General features: G+C 39.8%; 1 protein-coding gene across 1 annotated transcript in view; it reads right to left on the reverse strand.

The window, feature by feature from the left end:
• The window catches only part of LOC139742899 (AMP deaminase 2-like), a 65,875-nt gene extending 50,428 nt beyond the window's left edge, over nucleotides 1-15,447 (reverse strand). Inside the window, exon 1 of the mRNA XM_071653408.1 lies at nucleotides 14,966-15,447. Coding sequence (XP_071509509.1) covers nucleotides 14,966-15,161 — 196 coding nt within the window. The 5' untranslated portion in view covers nucleotides 15,162-15,447. The remainder of the gene's footprint in view (nucleotides 1-14,965) is intronic.
• Nucleotides 15,448-24,663: the final 9,216 nt, after the last annotated feature.

Genomic DNA, 24,663 nt, shown 5'->3' on the forward strand with positions numbered 1-24,663 from the left:
TGAAATGTAGGTCAAGTATCAAACTAGCAGAGAATCCAACAAAGAAAATGGCAAAAAAAAGTTAAATTATTAACATTCTACAATTAGACATGGGATGATAACACTTTGGAAGCTTTGGAGTGCCCAACGTTTCCTGGTTTTTAATGAAACAGTGGCGCTGGTCACAGCACTTTTGCACGAGTTGAAAACTAACAATTTCATTGTTTCATTCTTTTTTTGTTCTTGTTCAATTTGAGTGTTGTGTCATAAAGTTGCTTTGTACTTTTGAATGCATGCATATCCTCTGATGAGGCAAAAAAACAACAAAAACTCAATCTTTCTCTAGTGCCATAACATTACAAAATGTGTGCAGTGTGAAACTGTGAGGAAAACATTATAACGTATAAATGGGTTAGTCAAATACCGGTTAGTGATTGGCTAAACAGAGTCACGTGATGGAGGTACATTTGTTATGTTCGCCCATGGGCGAACATTCTTGTTATGTTCTCCCACGGGAAAACATTTTCACGTAACAAATACCCGCGCGCACAGTGAATTTGGCTCTGCGCGAGCTAGCGCGATCGAGTGCGCGCGTGCTGGACCTCTACGCTAAGCGTACATATCAATAAGGTACGTACGTATGTACGGTACGGTTTGATGCGCCACTTTCAGAGCGTGAAATCAATTGATAAGGATGGTATTTGACTAAGGCATATAATATAACAGATGATGACTTTTGTTGTCGGGAACATCCCAAACGTTCGACCCTTTGAAATGCTATTTCGGGAGGCTATAAGTCCCTCGACTTCGTCTCGGGACTTATAACCTCCCTCAATAGCATTTCAAACCCTTCGGGTGGAACGTTCGGTATGTTCCCTTCCCCGCCAGTCATCATCTATATAATGGTGATCCAACGTGGATGGGCCCATTTTCTTCTGTCTTGCTCGCATATCACAGAGATTCCATTCCAAATATTTAATTAAAGGACAAGTATTCAGATACTCAATTCTTAAAGGACAAGTTTACCTTCATGAACATGTGGGTTGAGTGAATGCAGCAATATTAGTAGAACACATCAGTGAGAGTTTGAGGAAAATCAGACAATCAGTTCAAAAGTTATGAATTTTTGAAGTTTCTGCTCAGTCATGGCTGGATGAGAAAACTACTATAGCTTGTGATGTCACATGTGTACAACGATAAAGAAAGAATAAAGAAAAATCAACATATTTTCACTTTTCTCACATAACAAAAGAATACTCGTCTTCTCTCTTCCAGAAGGAAGGGGGAATAATATTACCCTTAACATACATCAGTACCAAGTCAAAGAAATGTGCACTTTATTCAAAAAGTAAAGTTTTTTGAAATTCTCTTTTAATTTTCCTTATTTTCGCCCTCGCGCCCATCAGATTTGGGTGCCACGTCATTTCATTTTTAATTATTTACCATTTTTTCAAAATGCTGATGACAATATCAAAACAGTGTTTTTTCCATCCCCGTTCGCATCTTTGAAGTGTTTTTGAGTGTGCTGCTCTCTCGCTGTTATGCCAGTGCCATTTCGCACCGCCAGTGATTTTCAAAGATGTACAAACTCACCCAAAATATTTTACATCCTAAACAACCCCTTGCATACGAGTCTCAAAAGTTCGGCAGAAGACACTTTAGGACACTTTTACATATTATGGAATAACTCAATCACTTGAATTGAAGCTCTTTTGAGCTGAACTGTACTCAAGCAGTCAGTAGTCTGTCGCGATACGATACGCACACGTACACGGTAACGCAACCACCATGACGGCTGCACCGACGTGTCGGTATGATACGTGCACGCACACAGTTGCGCTGTGAATGAATTCCAAAATGTGGAAGAGAGCATCAAAATTAACGGTAAATATTCATCTATATGCTTATACTTTGGAGACTCAAATGCAGTTAGTTGATGTTGTGATATGTTTAAGGTTAGTTTGTGCATGTTTAAATATCATTACCAGGTGGTGCGGGAGTACGTAAGCACCTTGCACTGTTCAACGTCTGCAGATCAAAAATAGTATAAGATATCAAATAGCAAGGACCTCCTGCATCACCTCTCTCAGAAAATCCGGACAAGAAACTACTTTCTTTATTTACTTGGCCAACTGGCCTTGTGTCTTCACAAGTATATTTGCAGTGCAAGGTCCTATCTAATAAGCAATGGATGGTACAATGTTAAGCAATTGTATTCACCACTTTGTCTTGCTATCAGTGTAGTAATATGTTGTTCTTATCTGTCTACGTGTATTCTGTATGAAGTGTATTGGTCATCTCTTGATCACTGTATACAGTACATACAATATACTAAACTGACAAAATTTTATGCTGATTTCATTTCATTAGATCAATTGATTACCAGAATTGTCATTACTGATCAGAAGTACATATTTTTTTATTTTTGTTGTGATGAATTGTTTTATGAGTTTACTAAACTACAATGTAGAATAAGATTACAAGATTTAAATGAAAAATACAACAGCCAATTGAAACTGAATCTTTCTAAAGCTCTTAGATAATGTCTTTGTACCTTTGATGCATATCACTGAAATTCTACAACAAAAGAAGACTGAAAAACATCATGTCATAGGCCTAAGAGGTCCTGTTGAATTCCAAACTCACTTTATGGGGGGGGGGGGGGGAGAGAAGAAGAAAGAGTTATCTTTGACTACCAGTTTCAATGTCAACTAAAGATGGTTTTCAGAGTGATACATTTGATATGTTCATTGTGCTGGTAGGATAGTAGCCTATAGGTTTAAAATTGATACAATAAATTTTATACGATAACAATACACTGGGGAAGGTACATTCTACTGACTGCCCTAAACCCCATATGAAGACAAACTTCCGCGTATTCAACTATATAGAAGGGCAAGGCCAGTGCATGTTATACAAATAGTGAATGGTCACGAGTGCAATGGTACGAGATTTCGCACGAGGTGAAAGATAGAGGCGCTCCATTCAACGAGGCGAAGCCGAGTTGAATAGTGCGCCTCATCTTTCACCGAGTGCGAAATCTCGTTCCATTGCACGAGTAAAGACCATACACTATTTGATTTATAATGTCCAAGTAGATCTTTTTTGGTCTAAGAAGGCCTAGAAGTCTACATATGTATGAAAAATATAGCCATACTTACATGTGGATCCACTGCGATTCTCTTTCTGGCTTGTGCAATACAGTGTAGTCACTGTAGATACAGGTCACAGCTATACTAGCGCTCATCATACACGTACACTAGCACTACGTAGGGCTACGTACGCACATGCATGTACCGCACACGTACACTGCGCTAGCTGCATGCGATCATCAATATGCAACACACAGTACACGCAGTACCGTACAATTTCTCGAACCGTGGAATAGAACGAAAAAATCGAACCAAGTTGCACGCAAAAATAGAACCAAAATTGCACGGCGCGTTGAATGGAGTACTTTAATATTGAATATCACGTCACCAACAATCCTCCAATCAAATTACAAGGATCTACTTGGACGTTGTATAAAACCTAGATACAAACTGTATCAGAGGACTAACAGATCTTCTTAATTAATTGCCTTTCCCTGGTATTTGAAATGTACGGGCACAAACAGTATTCCCTGGTTTCATAATAGACACCGACCATAAATACAGAATCTCATTTAATCATTCATTCAAAATGCACCAATATCAATGTGCACGGAAGATGCATACACGCAAACATACACATCCCCCCCCCCCAAAAAAAAAAGGTCCTCTGTACTGAAGATTAACAAACATACAGTATCAGTATGTGTACAGATACACAAGCAAGGCGCGGTCAGACTGGCAAAAAAAAAAAAGAAGTTTAAGATCACGATCTCTGAGATCTCAAAGTTTTGCCAGTGTGACTGCACACTTACGGCAAAACTTTCAACCCTAACTAGCGTCAGTTGAATGTTAGTCTCCGAAGCGCACGGCTACTATGTTTTACAGGTGTTCATTGTTACGTCACAATCACTAGCCATCAGACAGCGTGCTCTTTTTTCTTCCTTGCCCATGAGTACTAATGAGCCAAACGAGTCTAGGGCAATTACCCCCAGGGCAATTTCCCCAGACCCTTCCCCTGGCCCTAATTCTAATCTGTGTAATTAATCCTGAACCTAATCCTAACCCTAACCCAAACTCCTAACCCTAAACCTACATGTAACCCTAGCCCTAACTAGCATTTAGCGGGGGAGGGGGGGGGGAGGGGTATTGCCCTCTGGGGGTAAATGCCCGGATGCTGAGCCAAACTTCTCGATGAAAAGATCAAGAAGTTTGGTTGCAAGTCTGACCGCGCCTACAGTGAGTTTCTAAACAAAATTTACCCGGTTCTGAAGACCCCTTCTTCAGCAGCAGGGCAAAGCAGGCCTGCAAGACCCTGCTCCTGATCTGAAAATAACATGTCTGTAATCTGACACACTACATAGCGAGTCCTTACTAGGCTTTACCTATTTTAATGTACGTTTGATATTCTGACAATAGACATTCGTGAGTAACTCAATTTGGGAAAAACAGTCACAATTCATGAAACCTGGGAGTATTCCTGCTCTCCCCCCCCCCCCCAAAAAAAAAAAGAAGAAGAAGAAGAAGAAGAAGAAAACAAACAAACAAATAATATAATAACACCAACAAACAACAAAATACTGTGAAGAAGTACAGTAACAGCTGGCATCTCTGGACAATTGGTAGGTATTATTCTCTGTCCATACCACTGTTAGCTATACAATGTACTTGGCCGATAACAGCAAGTTACAATTTGTATAAGGTACATTGTAGCAGTACTGAAAGGGTTAATAGCAAGAAGGAGCCAATTCCAGTGTACAGCCTACATTGTACTCACACAGTATGAGGTAAAATAACTGAACCGCGCCATCCTGGACGTAGGAAAACGACTGCCAGAGAATGTGACCAAGTGTAAGCAGATATTCCTGGAGAGCGATCGCCATGTTGGAGCTCGCAGCCGGCACAGTCCTCTCACCTCGAAAATGGGACAACTAACTAACGACAACCTGACACCACGTTGGAATAAGTACTGGTAATAAAACCGACAGTGATTTTTCTTTTTTTTTCTCTCTTTTCTTTTCACTCCATGCAAACATTTGGAAATACTAGTCTAATTGGCGGAGACAGTCTGTTTTATTTGATAACAGAAGAAACTATTGTCTCATGTATTGTGTCCGCTTTTTTTTTAAAGCGGTATAGATAGCTTTTAATAGCTCCTATTAAAGGAAGTTGTCGAGAGACAATCAAATGTGGATACTGAGGTTGGTTCGGCTGCAGAAGACAATGTGATGAACTAGTTGTACTCTTTTTCAGGATGTCAGCATTTCGGATCTACCCTTTGGATAAACTAATACCAGATGGAAAAGAGATTACATACACTGGAATGTTCAAGGTTGAGTGCCCATTCATATATATTCAACATGTACTTGAAATCATAGAACGAGTTGAGAAACTCTGCAATCTGATTGGTCGGTAGCTGTGCATCTATTTTTACTAGTTGCACATTTGATACCAAATAATCATTGTGATCACTGGCAATAGACACTCTTTTATGCTATCACGCACTTGTAGCCAAAGAATATTACCAGTGTACTTGGCAAGTGTTCACGTACTTTATACATTCTAAGAGGAAAAGGCTAGCAATACATCCAGTAAATTTTCCATGCATCCAATATTTTACTGATGAACATGTTTATAAATCTATGGCAAGCAATATTAAAGGTAGGGAATACCTTTTACAGACCTCCCAAAATGCAGCAAAACATTAAATATGAACCTCATGGGACTTGTTGAGAAATTTGGAAGTCAACACTTATCTACAATTTCAATAATGCACAAAACTCAACTACTCAGTAGTTCTGTGTGTCAGCCACACTTAAGACTCTTTGTTGCAGTCTTCTGTATTTTTTATCTATAAACACAAATCTAAAAGTATAAGAGCTGATGTAATAACATATAGAGTGTGTGGCAAGAATGTATATATAGACATTTTTGTAAGTTTTGATAAACTTTCTTCACAAAATATATATGATGGACACACATGCAGTGCATGGGTCTGCAAAGGTAGCCTAGTAATGTACTGGAATTTACGGTGAGCCCTGAAAAAAATTCAATTCAAAATCTAACGGTCAATAAAAATGTACTAATTGTTACCTTCCACTTTCAATACTTTATAGGAGTTTCTAAAATGATACTCTCTTCAACACACCACTGTATTATATACAACTCTTCATTTAAGGCATGCAAATGGGATTCCCTACCTTTAAGGAAATGCAACCTGTAAATTTGCCAAGAGTCTGTAAGTGTCAGGCAATATGATTAAAACAATTGATTTCTGGCAAAAAACTGTCAACCAATCTGTAAAAGAAATAATGCAATATGCCTTTCCTGTCAGTCGGTAGGAATAGTGTGCTTGTAGAATACTATGGAATCTAGTCTAAACCCACTTGGCTGTACCTCTTGGGTAATAAAAAGCAATTCCATTGTTTACTTTACCCATACAACTCCTAGCTGAGATTCAGAGTTACCGGTACAATTTTGTATGTATGATTTGTACATTATTGCATCTACAATTGCTCACATTAATTGTGATTATCATACCACAGGAGCAATTAATGTTAGACAACTTTCTAAGAAGGTTTACTAAATAGTTTTTTTAACTAGAAAAGAGCTCTGATATTCTAGGAAAGCCTCGATTACATTCTGAGCAGGAAATATTAGACAGGGGCATTAGTCAAGTGAATAGCCAAGGTACTAGGAGTCATCAGCTGGTCATCACGGTCCTATTGTGTCCAGTGTACACAATAGATCCTGCATGGCCCCACATGTACAGGTCGAATTCTTTTGTGAAAGAGATTAGCTTGCAGCTAGTAAGACAGTGGCTTTAAAGGTCTCCCTCTGTACTAAAAGAAACGCAGGAACTCAATCTTCCAATTTCCTGCGACATGTCTTGATTATCATTGCATCCATATCACACCAGAGTCAAACACAATGGGTACACTGAGGTAGACTTTTGGACTCATTCAATGATTCTTGTGTGTGTGTGTGTGTGTGTGTGTGTGTATGTTTGTTGGGTCTTTTTGTCATTAAAGGTGAGGTTGAGTGCATCTACAAAGTAGATGTTCACTAATCACAGCTTCCTTTGCAGATTTTATACACAATGTATCCAGGCAATTACCCCCAGAGGGCAATTACCCCCCCCCCCCCCCCCCCCCCCAGCTACACTGTAAATACTGGTTAGTGGTAAGGTTAGAGTAAAGATTAGGGTTAGGGTTAGGTTTAGGGTTAGGAGTTTGGGTTAGGGTTAGAATTAGGTTCAGGATTTATAGGGTTAGGATTAGGACCAGGGGAAGGGTCCGGGGTAATTGCCCAGGGGGTAATTGCCCTAGACCCATACACAAAGTTATTTAAGTTCATGTTCTTGTTTGCCCCGTCATATTAGACCTAGTACATAAATTCTCATATATATTTCAATTCAATTTTCAATTTCAATTTCAATTTATTGAAAACCAGACATGTGTAGTCACAGTTACTGTAATGAATGAACATGAAGCAAATGGTAACGAGTCCCCAAGAAGCAGAGCTTGTGAGTGGGGCCCATGTGGATGATCTATGACAGAAAGGATAATGAAGATATACAGGAAAGACATCATTTATGTCATAATGGTAACTGTTGCACAATTACACATCAAGCACTGCTCTTTAAAAACATTTCGGAACCAGAAGGAGGTTATTTAATCCTGTACATCCCTTTAACTGGCTGACAACAGATCATTGCACAATGGCAAGTGTGAGGGTCAGCTGAGTGGCATGGTATTGCCCAACTGCACTGCACGTGGGTACCCATACAATTTGTAGCTTACTGGAACCAGGAAGAGAATGTATCAAATCTGTGGGAAATATTACCCATCAGTTCCACAAACCACTTATTTATATATTTATTTACTTATTTATTTATTTATTTACTTAATATTTATCTATTTATTTATTTATTTATTTATTTATTTATTTATTTATTTATTTATTCATTCATTCATTCATTCATTCATTCATTCATTCATTCATTCATTCATTCATTCACTCTTTCACTCATTCATTCACTCATTCATTTATTTATTTTTGGTGGTGGTGGTGGTGATAGTGGTGATTTGGTGCTGTAATCTTTTTATTACAATCTCAGCTAGTAGTCATCAGTATCACTGTTTTTCATAAGGTCAAGTGGAAAAAAAAACTTTTCCTAATATGAGCATTTTGTTGCTCACAGATAGGCCTAATTCTTTTGAACAGTTCCAGAATTTTTCTCAAAAGCCTCTCAATTTCTTAATTTTTTAAGAGATACGCAAATTGGCAATGCATTTTAGAAGGTTAAAATTTATTTTTCTCTCTGAAAGTGGAACATGTCTGTACTCTCTCTCTCTCTCTCTTTTGTTGGGGAGGGGGAATCAAAATTTGATTGATGCATGAGATATCCATGCGAATCCCGATGGAATCGTTTTTCTTTGTCAATTTTCCACTAATCATTTCATTCAAAGACTATTAGATGACAAACTGTCAAACTCTTTTAAATGAAATACACACACTTTTGTCATTTTGCTTCGATACAACACTCCTATTAAAGCACAATACCATTTCCTTGCTTAATCTGGTGCAGTATTTATCAAACATGCGCGCACACGAACTCTCGTCTGAAATGACAGGGGGTGCCTCTTCAGCTCCACGCACTGCCGAAACCACGATTGTCCCCACGGTTCCGGGATAGTCAAGTGGATGGTCAGTCATAAAAACAGATAAGATCTCTCCTGACTGTCTCCACGTCCAAGATGCGGGACTAGTCTGACTACTTGTGGGGTGTGTCAGCGTGTACAGTAATATCAACCTCGAAGATTTAAAGGTGAGTATCATAAAAACAAAAACATGACAGGCCCTACATGGAAAATATTGTGCATGTGCATGTGTGTGTGTGTCGTGTGGGTGTGTGTGTGGGGTGCGGGGGGGGGGGGGGGGGGGGGGGGGGGGGGGATGAGGGTGGTTGAATACCAGTAGAGTGATCTCACAGGATTCTTGAATGATGAGACATGAAATATGCATTCCTTTGTATCATGTGTATATGACAACCTATTAAAAGAGCTCATGCTATTGATGTGTCATGAGACAAGTTATACAAAATGAGTACCCTGCCTGAATAGACCACACAACTCTGGGTAGGCTCTGGAAGACACCTGGAGAACATTGTTACCTCATGTCTGTTAAAAGACATAAAACACTGGATAGTCCCCCGATAGCCTCCAGAGAACCTCTTTGTAAATTTTACCCTAAACCATGCAGGGAAGATTCAGGGTAGCCTCTGGAGGACACACTTTGGTATTAAAGCTGTCTGCTAAGACGCTTGCAAGGTAAATCTTACCCGGGTTTTGATAATTATTTGTAGAGTTTTCGTAACCCAGCATTTGGTTTCTGAAGAAAGCAGCATTTTGTGCCTATTTTCAACCCTAATTGTTTCACAGCTTTAAATTACATTTAAAATACTTTGGTAGCACATAGGACCATAATTCTCAGACATTTCAACTTGTAAATCAACGCTTTCACCCCAAGCTTGGTGTTGAGATGGATCTACAACATCAAACAAGTTACAATTTGGCAGGCACATTGGACGGAACTGTACGTACACAATGTATGTAGGGGCTGGAAAGGGGGGGGGGGGGGGGGGTGGCGTGCACCTTCAACCTACATGTATCATGCTCTGTTTCCCAAACGGCACACCAGATGGCATTCTTTCTTCAACAAAAGGGTGCTGAAAGTAAAACTGACAAAGAAAAGGAAGTATCCATGTGATCGCTCATGCATCACAATAGCCTCTGTGTGGGATTCAAGTGTTGTGACACCATGCTTGCCATACAACTAGACACTTCTGACAATGTTGATTTTATGACTAGTCACTTTACATGTGTCTGATGGTGTTTGTTTGTTTATTTATTTATTTTTTTTGGGGGGGGGAGGGGAGGGAAGAATTGGGTGGAGGTGGAGGGGGGAGTATTGAACTTGTGTTAAGCTTTAAAGCTTGCAGTGGAAGTACATGTACACAATGTACAGTTGGACTTGTACAAAACTTGAATGGGCACTTTCCTACTGTATGAAAGATGTCAGTTGTGTAGAGCCTCCGCATTATTTATAAGGACACGTTCGCCCAAATACGCATGTGTGGACTACGTGAATGCAGCAATATTGGTAGAACACGTGAGCGAAAGTTGGAGGAAAATTGGACAATTCATTCAAAAGTTGTGAATTTTTAAATTTTAAGTGATGCCATCGCTTGATGAGAACAGTTTGTGACATCAATGAAGTCATTCAGTCATTCAGTCATCTTTACTGGTCTATGTCAGACATGGACATTTTGTTTCCATTGACATTACATTGTACCAAAATAATCATGACAATACAAACACATCTCGCATCACAATCTCAAAGACAGGCACAATGAACACAAACAATACCCTACAAATCTGAATCAAATGATACATGCAATGTTACCTGAACAAAATACAAGAATTCAACAATTTTTTTTACAATGAAAAATACACATTATTCCTTCAACATGCTTTCTGAAGGTGAGTCAAGTTCTCTTTCATTTTGCTAGAAATAAAAACATGTCAAATTCTGTTCACATTTTCTTTTTTTTTTCTGCAAAAGCTCAGAGAAGATTATCATCTTCCATTCCTTTGATAGGAAACTGGTATACCCGGTTCCTGAGGCATCAACTGACAGAAACCTGCTATACCATGTTCCCAAATGTAGACAAGTCTGTATATTCTTGTCCTACATGTACATGTAAATTCATGTTTCTTTCATTGAAAGACTGGAGTTTCTGCTATCAATGTCCGTTCTTTTTCTGTATCAAAACTGTATGTACACTGTATTTTTGTCTAATCTATGAGTACCTTTTTCCACCAAAATGTAGTAAAGCCGGTTTTGCTACAAAACCCATACATGTATTAGCTATCAAGGCTGAGCTCATTAGATATTGTCTTCTGTTTAGCCGACTACATTCGGTCGGGTGCCCTTACAGTGTACAGTATGTCTAAAAAAAAAAAAAAAAATTACAACCAGATTTTTGCATCAATGATACAATGCAACTTCCAATATGATTAAACTATCTGCATGCTGTTTCAGGGTCTTAAAATATTACATCTTAGCTATATTTTGCAGAAAACCCCATTCATTTTCATAAGTTGTCACAGAGAAATGTGAATCATTATGAAGCAAGCCATGAGTCTGAATCTTCCAAGTTTAGCACTTGGATGCTCTTGGAACTGCATATCAATGTGCAAACACAATGGACAGAACTTGGAGGGGAGGGATTCCTGACATGCTCTACAAAAATCCTCATTTCTCTTTGACCACTGAAGCAAATCGAATGGGGTTTTCTGTAAAATGTGGGTAATAAGTTATACACGTGTAGTTTCACACCCTGAACGTACATTTGGATTGATTCACTATTTTTAAAGTTATTGGTGCAGAGGGTCCCGTTGTAAATTTTTCTGGGACATACGGTATAACAGGAGAGTTTGTGAGCCCATCAAGGCACGCTCTAATACCTCTATCACATCTGATTAATATTTTGCATTGTTCAATAGCACATTAAATGCACTTGACTGTGGAAAGGGGATACATACAATGTAGTACGTGTACAATGTACATACTGTACCGCTTGACTGCTTTCATAAAGGCGGATTAGAATCAGAACAGAATTATAATTAAAGAATATTTGGGGGCATTGAAGGCTTTCAGAGAATAGTGGGAGGAAGACAGAGCACTGATCCCCATGTTCTGTGTTCCATTATCTGTGGAATGTTATCCTGTGTTTCTTCTCGGCTGGAGAATGCCCACCAAGTCATGTACTTAATACTAGCTAGTTATGTGTACGATTAACATCATTGCCTCTCACTTATCAACGTCATTGCACTCTAAACTTGTTCAAAAGTTGTCAAAATGAGTGCTTTGTTAGTGAGCATGCTTTGTAATGGATGCTGTGATTTGTGTACTTAATAGAAGTCTACAAGTTCATGAGTATTGTATGTAGTAATGTAGATTCTACACTAACCCCAGGGCGCTCGTTCACACTGTGGGAGTGCCCTGAGTCAAAATATCTCTGTATGGTGAAAAAGAAACACAAATTTTTGCGCCTCTATAAGTTTTGTATTTCACCAGCAAAAGGCTTACTTTTATAACATCCTACGTTTCCTACCTAATTAATACGATACATTCACTTGTTCATTTCCACACTGATCCCATGTGGTGTTGAAAAGACATTTTTTTTATGAGTTCATCTCCATACCTCCTGTTCATTCTTTGGCTTTCGATGCAGCCTTTGCGTGGCACTTTGCGCATTGGCGATATGAATACCCATGAGAGTCGCGATGATTTTAACCTTTGAACAAGGCCCTTTCACTGCGCGCTGTGTAGTGGCGAGTGAAAGGGTTCTAGTGAAATGTGCCCACACCAGCAGAGAGCGATCAGGCGCCACACGATATCGCGCAGCAAGAGTGCATGGTCAAAAGGCTACACTGCTACTGACTCGTGCAAGCGCAGACGTTTCAAATCCATCCTACAGAGCAGTTGTCGTTCTCGCAGTCTATCCCTCCTGACCGAATCATTTAAAGTCATCGATTTGGACAGAAATAGACCATTAGTGGAACCAAACATTCCCCGTATCCTCTTGTCAATAATTGGACTGACAACGGTATGTATTCAAACTTACAAATTTTTTAGCATTTTTAAGTTGAAATTTAGCTGCAATACTACGTCTTCCCAGATCCCAAATCCTACAATGCATGAAGCATTCGGGCTGGTCACAGTTAATTCTACACATGACCTGCACTCACATCAAAAGATTAATTTCTGCTGCAGTTTTGAGGGTTTTCCCCCTCATAAGTCATATCATAACATTATACTCTTTGACTTGGAGTTCCATTATAAAATGGTGAATTACTGCGCAAATTTGTTATTGCAAGACACAATTTAATACAGTGTACACAAGGACTCACTCATTCGGGTATCTAGAATTAATAATCTACACGTTGTACATGTCTTCTTCTACTTCTTCTTCTTCTTCTTCTTCTATAATCTTCAAAGGGCTATAAAATGCAGCCTATCACGATGCAGTCTAGATGCATTTCAGTTCGGGAAACCCACTCACAAGGGGGGCCCCTCCTTATAAGTAACCCGTCCCCCTTATAAGTAACCCCGTCCCCCTTATAAGTAACCCCCGGGGCACCCCTTATAAGGAGTCTCCACGCTTTTTTGCAATGCAACGCGAAAATGAAAGGACTGCGGCAATTCGCTTGATTATGTCCATAAAGCTTCACAAGTTTCCTAGTTACTCACGAAATTTGAGCAAAATCGGTTTGAGGCATCATATCTAAAATCATGGATTTAAATGCGATGTCAAACGACCCATGCGAATGCTGAAATGCGAGCGATTACTGGCGCGAGTGTCGCCAGGCGCGGCGGCGCGCAATGCTTGAGTGCAGACGTGGCGACTGTGTACATGTACTCAGTCGCCACGTCTGCACTAAAGCATTGCCGCGCCGCCGCGCCTGGCGACACTCGCGCCAGTAATCGCTCGCATTTCAGCATTCGCATGGGTCGTTTGACATCGCATTTAAATCCATGATTTTAGATATGATGCCTCAAACCGATTTTGCTCAAATTTCGTGAGTAACTAGGAAACTTGTGAAGCTTTATGGACATAATCAAGCGAATTGCCGCAGTCCTTTCATTTTCGCGTTGCATTGCAAAAAAGCGTGGAGACTCCTTATAAGGGGTGCCCCGGGGGTTACTTATAAGGGGGACGGGGTTACTTATAAGGGGGACGGGTTACTTATAAGGAGGGGCCCCCCTTGTGAGTGGGTTTCCCGAACTGATTTGCTTTGTCTAAATGCTCTTCATACGGTGTGTTACACGGCCTGTTACACACATCGTACCTTCGTAAAATGGTATCTAAATATGTTTACTTTGATAGTACACCTCATCCCTCAATCCCCGCACTCAACATTACACCAAATTCGCTCATTCTTTCCTACACCGGTTAGGTCTTGGAATGCCGTCCTTCCAGACAATGTTGTGTTGGCCTCCTCAGTCAATGCCTTTTGCTTTTGTCTCCTGCTGATGGAAGGCAGCAGCAGGTAGTTTCGAGGCAATTTTTACTTGCACCTTAGTAGGCCTACACCGTATGGAGGTGTATCCTATTACCGAACGATTTTTATTTAATTTCTCCTGACGGGCAACATAGATGCTTCAATTTAGCTAAAAATCTCCCAATAGATGATTAAAATTCTGATAAATTTAGCTGTATCAGTATTATTTGAAAACTAAGCCATGCACTTAACAAAATCTGTATTTCAAATAACCCTTCCACAAAAACCGTGTCTTTTTACAGACGCAAATCGTATTGTATTTACCGAACATGCCCCCTCTGTATGGGGAAATTTAGGCATTGCATTTTCGGTCAATGTTATTAAAGCAGAATAACAAACAACAACATTTCAGCGATTATTACTAAAATTTTCTGTTTTTTGCTGCAGTTTAGCAATTTTCTGCACTGGCCTCCCTTGTGAGATAACAGCGCGTGCGTAGTGCAATGGATGCGCACGTATACGAGTTGTTTTAACGGGCTTCCATTGAAAATGTACGCGTTCGGTAATAGGATACTGTTCGGTATATACATGTAGGATACCTGCCTATATAATTAATTGGCACATTCACCATGGCATAAACCAACCTATTGCCTACTACCTACCCCTGCCCTGACGACAAACACTGTCACAATCGAAGAGATCAGGAGCAGACTACGTACGACGTACGACTAGGGTCTAACTAGAGTTCTAGGCCTAATTTAATTGTACCAACAAGAAGAAGATGAACTCAAAAATATAAATCTACCACTAACAGACGACACATACCACTCTCTCTGCCATGGTCCATCTCGTCCAAGCCGCTGCCATTTATAAGAACTGGAGCACTCTGATCTCGTTGTCCCTGGCCGGGTAGGATCAGTTTGAGGGCATCTCGATCTAGCTGCGCGGCTGTGACAGTCCCTTCCGCAGCCGGTGGCACCCCGTTGGATTTGGCAGAGGTTGCGTTGGACACGGGGTCCATGTTTGGGTTCGCAGGGCTGCTTCGCTGCTGCTTACTCGAGTAGGACCACAGCAAGTTACACAGCTCTTTTTTCTTCTAAAACGACCCAAAGACGCAACCCTGGTCTCTCCTTGAACTGAATGGTAAATGACTACACCACGTTGTGGTGAAAATCACATAGAATTTTTGTCTTATTTTGGCTGTGAAATATGTTGCGTATTTTCCAACACGATGGTGTAATCAGCTGTGTTGTCTACGAAAACCATCAAAATTTCATGCCCACTCCGTAGGTGCCTCGTATATCGTACAGCAGATTGTGGCCTGAGCTAGCAGCTGGCCTGGCGCAGGGTCTGGAACACAGTTCTCGTTGACCGTTGTACACATGCACAGGATTAGACTAGGCAGACGGAACCCCCATTTTGCCATTATAAAGCGAAATGCGCTCTCTACGTTGGAATTCCAGAACATTTATTTGCACCACGGTTGAGGTTTCAGACTTGTTGCAACTGAATCGATATGACAACAACAATGCATCAGGCTTTATCAATAGATTTTATGCCATTGTAAATGTAAGTGTGGATGTGGGAAATGTATAAATGTGAAAATTTGCGGCGAAAAGACAGTTTGACGAGGAAAATTTTCTGAAGATACTCGTAGATTCACTCTGTTTGGATAGCCTCAACGGTCTCACAAAATGATGGTTCATGACTACTCGTATATCATTATGCTGCAATGGAGATATTGGTAATTATATTCCACATACTAAGAATGTTGCAATAGGATTGGTCCAGAGCTGATCACGTGATGAGGCGTAGTTTTGCCCATCACATCACCTGAGAAGAAAAGTTCGTTACACTCTATGTTGATAGTCCCTTTTGTTTCGCTGATCTCCACACAGTCCACACAGTCCTAACGCAAGATGAGTACGCGCGAAATAAAAGTGCGTTGCACTGTGGACTATCATGTGATCTAGGTCACTTGATAGTACACAGTGCAACGCACTTTCACTTCGGTGCCGCGCAGTGCGCGCAGCAAATTCATTTTTTTTTTGTCATCTACGCGCACACGTAGCCTAAGCCCTAAGGATACTGTTACGACCAAAATCACTCCGAGAATGATCGCACAAAAGAAACAATCAACTGATGTTCAGGCGGTTTATTAACAGTGATATTGTGGGTACAGACTGGTAATCGGCGTCACATCAGTACAACAATGATCAATAGAAACAGTGATAAATCGGTAGTGGAATCACTTACTCACTAAATCACGAAATCCCTACAGTTCCCTGGTAGTGTCCAAATACAATGCTTGATGCACAAATGAATGATCCGCAACGCACCGATGAATGATTCCTCCGACGTAACTCCAGAGGCGCAGGTTATAGTCCGGGAGCCAGCGGGGGTCAGCCTAGCTGAAAAGGTTACCAATTTTTATGTGTATAGCAATTTAGTACATATGCCCCTAAGTATGGAAATGCACGTCTGGCTGGTCATCGGTGGTGGGTGTGGCCAGGAGGGCCACAAAAAGGACCCCCCAAAATTAGGCTAGCCTAGCTGGAAAAGTAACCCCATGAAAACAACTGGAACTTGTTCGTTACACTTACAGGATAAGTGAATGACCATTGCCAGACTTTTTAAGTGGTGGGGGGTAGCCGCCAGACGCTCTTAAAGGCCCAACTCCAGCTAGGCTAGCCTAGCTGAAAAAGTAACCTCGTGAAAACCACTGGAACTTGTTCGTTACATTTACAGGATAAATGAATGACCATTGCCAGACGTTTTAAGTGGTGGGGGGTAGCCGCCAGACGCCATTAAAGACCCAAATTTTTCCAGCTAGGCTAGCCTAGCTGAAAAAGTTACCTCATGAAACCCACTGGAACTTGTTCGTTACACTTACAGGATAAATGAATGACCATTGCCAGACGTTTTAAGTGGTGGGGGGTAACCGCCAGACGCCCTTAAAGACCCAAATTTTTCCAGCTAGGCTAGCCTAGCTGAAAAAGTAACCTAATGTAACCCACTGGAACTTGTTCGTTACACTTACAGGATAAATGAATGACCATTGCCAGACGTTTTAAGTGGTGGGGGGTAGCCGCCAGACGCCCTTAAAGACCAAACTTTTTCCAGCTAGGCTTGCCTAGCTGAACAAGTAACCTTGTGAAACCCACTGGAACTTGTTCTTTACACTTACAGGATATATGCATGACCGTTGCCAGACGTTTTAAATGGTGGTGGCGGGGGGGGGGGGGGGGGGGGGGGGGGGGGGGAGGCAGCCGGCAGACGCCCTCAAAGACCCAATTTTACCAGCTAGACTAGCCTATATATAGCTGGAAAAATAACCTCCTGAAACCCACTGGAACTTGTTCTTGTGATACACTCAAAGGATAATTGAATGATTGTTGCCAGACAATAGCCGCCAGACGCCCCAAAGACCAAACTCTTACCAGCTAGGCTAGCCTAGCTGAAAATTAGAAAAGTAACCCCATGAAACCCACTGGAACTTAATCTTACACTTACAGAATAAATGCATGACCGTTGCCAGACGCTTTAAGTGGTGGGGCGTAGCCCCCAGACGCTCTCAAAGACCCAATTTTACCAGCTATAAGGTTCACATATTTCAGAAATGATAGCAGTGTAATTCCATAACAATACCGCTTGCTTGCGAGTTCACCTGTCTATAATCTATGCATTGCCTTATTCTTTTGTTCTGCTTCCTTGACTCTCCCATGTCATCATCCTTGTTCATTGCAATTTGTTCTATTTTTTGAAAATATTCTTATTCTTCATCCCAATTATCACAAATTCTGAAACTCTGTCCTCAGTATAACTAATTCATAGTTGTACAAATGTAAAAATCTGAGAATCACCCGGAGGTCTCCTTTAATGGGGGAGTTTCTTGAGCGCATAGGGAAACATGCTTTGAAATATCAATAGGGCAAGTGTTGAGACGAAATACTGTAGAAATATGAGAATATACAGTGCTGTGGTTTTGGTAGAAGAAATAGGGTATCTGTATTTGTCCTCAGTGATAACCAAAAAACTTATTTGGAAAGAATAATAGACATCAAAAAAGAATTGCCCAATCAAACATGTCGGGATTTTTCTCAAACATCAGTGTTCTCATTTTCTTTGCAGTGCAAAACAAAAATGAAAAACAAAAAACAAAAAAAAAAACAGGGCCGGGTACAGTATCCGGATGGAAATTGGTGGGATGGTCTTTTCTATTATGTTAGCTTTGCCTCATTTTGTCTCGTCTCATAGTCAATTCTCCATTGTATTGTTACTCCTACTCCAGTCTCATTTCATGTTTATTTGTTTGTATATCTTTCAGCTTTTGTTGATCTATCTTTCTAGTGGGCTTCCAGACTATTACTTTTTTTCTCAACTGATATTTTTCCTCTGAGGGGCCCACAATCTACAAGATTTGTCTTCTTAGTGGGTCCCTCCATTTTTCGAATTTTGCATACGGTATAATTACTTCTAATCACTTGAGTTATATGATAGTGTATAATTATTATAAGGTGGTACAATCATTGTATATACATTCTTTCATGTTATACTTTACCCACCTTGATTTCTGTTATCAAAAAAGTGATGTTCATATCTTTTTTGTCGAAAAATGAAATAAAACATTGAATTGAATTGAATTGAATTGATGGGCGTAAACCCGCGGGTATTATAACATACTGACGTAAAAAAAACACAAGACCAAAAACTACTTTCTTTCTGTGCCCTGGGGAGAAATATTCATCAGTTGCATTTTGGAAATGTTGAAAATCACAACTTTTGATGAAATTGTGTCCCACAGTATCTCTTCTTATATGAAGGCTTTTTTTATCATTAAGTTTCTTTCCTCTATGACCATGATAAAACAAACCCCTGATGATTAAAACAAAAGACAATCAAAACTTGGCAAATGAACTCTTTGGACATTAGCAAAAAGGAATACATTAACAGTTTTTGCAAACACTTTAATTGTCTAATACTCCATCAAGCTCATAAAAAATACAATTCTACTGCAACAAGAAATCCATTCAGTAAGACTCGTCCTCGGTGTACAAGGCTTAAAATGCCAACTTTTTAAAAATAATGCCCCAGCTCTTAAATTTACTTTAAAAAGGGGAAGTAAAGCTCAACACCTTTGACCTATGACTTTTTAGGTACCGTATCACCTTACGGTTGAGGAGATGGGAAAAGAAAAATTATTAACGAAATAAAACTCATAGGAACATGCTTCACATGACCTCTCCGTTTTCTTCTCTTAAGAAAGAAAGGAAATCTGAAAATTGTTCAAGAGTGTTTTTGAACATAGTACATTGCAAAAGCAGAAAAAATCAGTGTTTTTAAGAAACATAACTCACAACAACAAGGAATTCCTGTCGTGTCTAGTATTGCACGTTTTTGGTTTGGAGGGTTTTGGATGCTAATATTTCAAGACAAGTTTATGCTCCGGCACTTCAATGAACTTAAATGTAAAGTAATGATCAACTTCTCTTGCCAATAAACTCAACATTTGCTGTTCTTCAGTAAAGCATATGACAAAAACATATGAGAAACATGTCTGAAATTCATATGAATAAGCTCACAGCAACAACAAAAATATTATGTTATCTATAAACTAATACTGCATGTATACTTAGTTTCGAGGGATTAAGATGCAAAATGTTATGACAAAAGCCCCTACGTGGCTACCAGCAATTAAACATCCTTCAACTTCTTTAGCAAATGAGCTCATGTGTATCATCTTCTTGTTGAGAAGACGAAGATGAGTAATGATAAAATAACCAAACTATCAACTTTCCTTAACATGTTTTACATGAAATCATTATTGCCTTCTCGTAACGAAATTGAAAAACCAGAACATCTGAAATTGTTCAAAATCACCTCTTGATAACGATGAAAGCAAAGGAAACTTAGTGTTTGTAACCACTATGACACGTGTCTACAGATCTGTCATGCTCATAAGAAACGTAACTCACAGGAATATAATTTTACACAGTAAGTACTTGGTTTGGAGGACATTTAGATGCCAACTTTTCAAGAATAATACACCAGCACTGACATTAACTGATGAAAAAAAAAGGAATGCTCAGCTTCTTTATCCAATTACCTCATAGGTAATTCCTTGTAGTTGAAAAAAAAACTGAGTACACATAGAAATATAGACTTCCCGCTGCCTGCTCCTTTATAGGGGCAATATTGCCCATCATCTCAAGGTGCAACTTAGCATCATATAATCGGGTACGATTTAGTTCCTTAACTACTCTAAACCTTGAATAGTGCGAACTGATGTAAGCCTATTTGCTCAGTATATAACTTATGTTGTTGTTGTTGCACTCTGCAAAGTAAATAGGATTAGTGTAACTTGAATCTTGTGAATCATGAAATATGTGTGCGTGTGGAATTTGTGAAATGTGAAAATGTTAATGTAAAAGTTAACTTAGTTGTGTTTGAATAATATACTGAAACCAAAGATTTGCCCAATTACCTTTTCAATAAGGTGAGCACTATATCTGTCAAACAGTTAACCTTCTCGGCAAGAGTATACATCTGCATGAAGGAAGAGGTGAAAATATGATATGCAGTTGTCTGGATACGTTTTATTCAAAACGTTCTTGAATGCGTACTTATTCACATAATCTATAAGAATAACATATGCTTCTTACCAGTACTCAAAGCCTCTAAAACAAGAGCATGCTTCTTACACTTCTAAAGTATAAGTATACACCATATCTTAAAAACAAAATGTAAGAGGATTTAAGAAGCTGTTTGTATGCATTTAAACGAATCCATATTTCTATCTAAAATCTAAAACGTGTCTTGTAAAAGGGTAATTCGTTTTATAATGACGATACCAAACCGTTTCTGTCTTAAAGTCCTTATCTCGACATGTCTTGGAGTTCACGCTTATTGAAAACATGAGATTCTTGGCACGTAGATTACAACTATGGTTTAAAGAGTTAACTGAGATACGCATCGTTTTATAATGACGATGCCAAACCGTTTCTGTCTTAAAGTCCTTATCTCGACATGTCTTGGAGTTCACGCTTATTGAAAACATGAGATTCTTGGCACGTAGATTACAACTATGGTTTAAAGAGTTAACTGAGATACGCATCGTTTTATAATGACGATGCCAAACCGTTTCTGTCTTAAAGTCCTTATCTCGACATATCTTGGAGTTCACGCTTATTGAAAACATGAGATTCTTGGCACGTAGATTACAACTATGGTTTAAAGAGTTAACTGAGATACGCATATCGTATACGGGCATTTCGATGAAAACATTAAAATACAAGGTACTGTAAATAATATGAAAATCAAACTTGATACCAGCCCTTATCGGCAACCAATACAGACTATGGAGGACTGCAGTTATAATTGTGTTCAGATATTGTTTTGGGTGATACACGCATGCCGACTGATTTGGGATCAATTCGAGTCCCTCGAGCTGAGATTCCGGAACTGCAATGAGCAAACCATCATTATGCATAACAAAGTGACTGAGAATAATGCATGCACCAGTTTCTGTTTCGTTGTTCTATACACAGAAAGTTGTTTCGTTTTCCAATCCTGTGCAGGCACACAGAGATTTACAGAATTCAATCATCTTTAGCTATAACGCCATGGTCGCGTGCAAAATGAATGCAGCTAATCTAACTTAACCTGTAGTTACTGAATAGGGGACTACTGTATATTCAATTTATACATTATCAATAGGATGATAGAACCTGTCAAAGAGTAAATTGCGGATATCATATACCATTGTCAAATTCACTTTCTGTTCTATACATAGTATCAATGGAATGTTATGAACCCCTTCAGCATTACCAATCATTATCATAATTATTTCCCTGAAACAGCTGCATTTGTATAAAATAATGAGCGGAAAGAGTTTGGCATCATACATAGCAAGAGTCGTGACTACAAAACTAAATACATGTATTATACAAGGTTTTAGGACACTTTGAATCATGCCCCCCCCCAAAAAAAAAAAAAAAACAACAACAACAACAACAACAACAAAAAACAACCCAACAACTTAGTGAATTGTTGTACAATGTATGCCCTACTTCCATTAACCTATGATCTTTGACCTTTGAATACATGGCCCGCATTTTTTCAACGAATAGGCATTTGGATGCAACGTAGGTATCAAGAAAAAATGTTTTAGGAAAATACCTTTAACCACTTCAGAAATAATTATGGAACAATAGCAAAATATTGACACGTTCACTTCTTCCGTAATGACATGACAGAAAACTTTCCTCACCGAATCGTTCTGCCGTAATTCATGAGCAAGTCATGGATATATACTTAGTTCGATTAAAAGTATACATTGAGTCATTGCAAAAGCATCTAATGAAAAGTATGCTTCAGAACTACATCATCGTCATTTTTTCTATAACACTAATAATATAGAGCTATTGGTCCGCCATATTGCCTAACAGGTCGCTGTCCTCCTACCACGTTTGTTTAGCAAATAAGGCACAGAATTTGATTTTGCACTTGTTGTCAAAGACTCTAATCTTAATTCTTTACCGCTATTCTCAGACATGTATGCTGGTGCTGTATGAATTAGAAACGGATGCTTACAAAATATTCACCATCTAACAAGGCAAAAGCGAAGTGATGTCTCGTCCACGTATCGACTTTGTGATTACCGAGATTTTCAAATGGCAAAGGACTAGTTCATTGACTTTTTAACTGTTGACGTAGTCGGACTTCACCAATATTAACATTTGACAGCAATCATTAGATGATCTGAGGAGTGAATTTGGTGGACATATAGCTCAAAAGTGTGGAAAGTTATTGAAAGAACACCAGAATACTATGTCGACAGTGTTTATCAGGTGAGATACAAACATAGAACAAGTTCCAGTGGGTTTCAGGAGGTTACTTATCCAGCCAGGACTATAGTCTAGCTGGTAAAATTGGGTCTTTGAGGGCATCTGGCGGCTACCACCCCCCCCCCCCCTTCTTAAAACGTCTGGCAACGGCCATGCATATATCCTGTACGTGTAAATAACAAGTTTCAGTGGGTTTCATTAGGTTATATTTTCAGCTAGGCTAGCCTAGCTGGAAAAAGTTAGGTCTTTAAGGGCGTCTGGCGGCTACCCCCCACCACTTAAAACGTCTGGCAATGGTCATGCATTTATCCTGTAAGTGTAACGAACAAGTTCCAGTGGGTTTCATTAGGTTACTTTTTCAGCTAGGCTAGCCTAGCTGGAAAAAATTGGGTCTTTAAGGACGTCTGGCGGCTACCCCCCACCACTTAAAACGTCTGGCAATGGTCATTCATTTATCCTGTAAATGTAACGAACAAGTTCCAGTGGGTTTCATTAGGTTACTTTTTCAGCTAGGCTAGCCTAGCTGGAAAAATTTGGGTCTTTAAGGACGTCTGGCGGCTACCCCCCACCACTTAAAACGTCTGGCAATGGTCATTCATTTATCCTGTAAGTGTAACGAACAAGTTCCAGTGGTTTTCATGAGGTTACTTTTTCAGCTAGGCTAGCCTAGCTGGAGTTGGGCCTTTAAGAGCGTCTGGCGGCTACCCCCCACCACTTAAAACGTCTGGCAATGGTCATTCACTTATCCTGTAAGTGTAACGAACAAGTTCCAGTTGTTTTCATGGGGTTACTTTTCCAGCTAGGCTAGCCTAATTTTGAGGGGTCCTTTTTTTGGCCCTCCTGGCCACACCCACCACCGATGACCAGCCAGACGTGCATTTCCATACTTAGGGGCATATGTACTAAATTGCTATATACATAAAAATTGGTAACCTTTTCAGCTAGGCTGACCCCCGCTGGCTCCCGGACTATTACGATAGTCCATGGTATAGCTCCGGGGTAAAATCCACGATATATGTCCACGGCAAAACGTGCAGAGTCCAAACGTTGTGACGACCACGTCCAGTTGATGCGTTGAATAATGATTCACTTAATAACGTTCAGCTAAGAATCGAGCCCATCACAGCTTTGCCGTAGCAATGTCCATTGACATTAAAATATGAAGTCCAATGAAGGCACATTAATTCTCTGCAGGCAAAATGTCTCCCAGGCCTTATCTCCACAAACATAACAGGTCAGCAGGTAACACAGGACTGACTATAACAAGTCGCTTCAGAGCCAGAAGTGACGTAACTCTCAGAGCAGAGGTGTTGGGTACTCTGCCTACTGCAGAATTTCTCTGGCTTATATACTATCCATTCACCCCCTTCTAGCACATTCTATAACTCTCTCCAACCTACTAGCCAGTCCAAGTTCCAGGAAACCTGGATGACTCACTGCCTATCTATGTACAAAACATCATTACCAAGAATAACTACCAATCACATTGGGCTACAGGGACAGTGCCTCACTCAGCCAAATATGTTAGCACTTCCCAGAACATTCTGGAATGGGTGAAATCAATCTAGATTGAGTGAGCTATAATGTATTTCCTGTTACATGCATGTACTGTATAGCTACATTGTATACCACCTAGAAAATTCTCCTCTGATCTGGTCGGCCTGTATGTACTATATC

This window comes from Diadema antillarum, unplaced genomic scaffold (genome assembly GCF_040938485.1).
Source record: "Diadema antillarum isolate AM-2024a unplaced genomic scaffold, OU_Dant_1.0 seq00001035_RagTag, whole genome shotgun sequence".
Taxonomy (NCBI): domain Eukaryota; kingdom Metazoa; phylum Echinodermata; class Echinoidea; order Diadematoida; family Diadematidae; genus Diadema; species Diadema antillarum.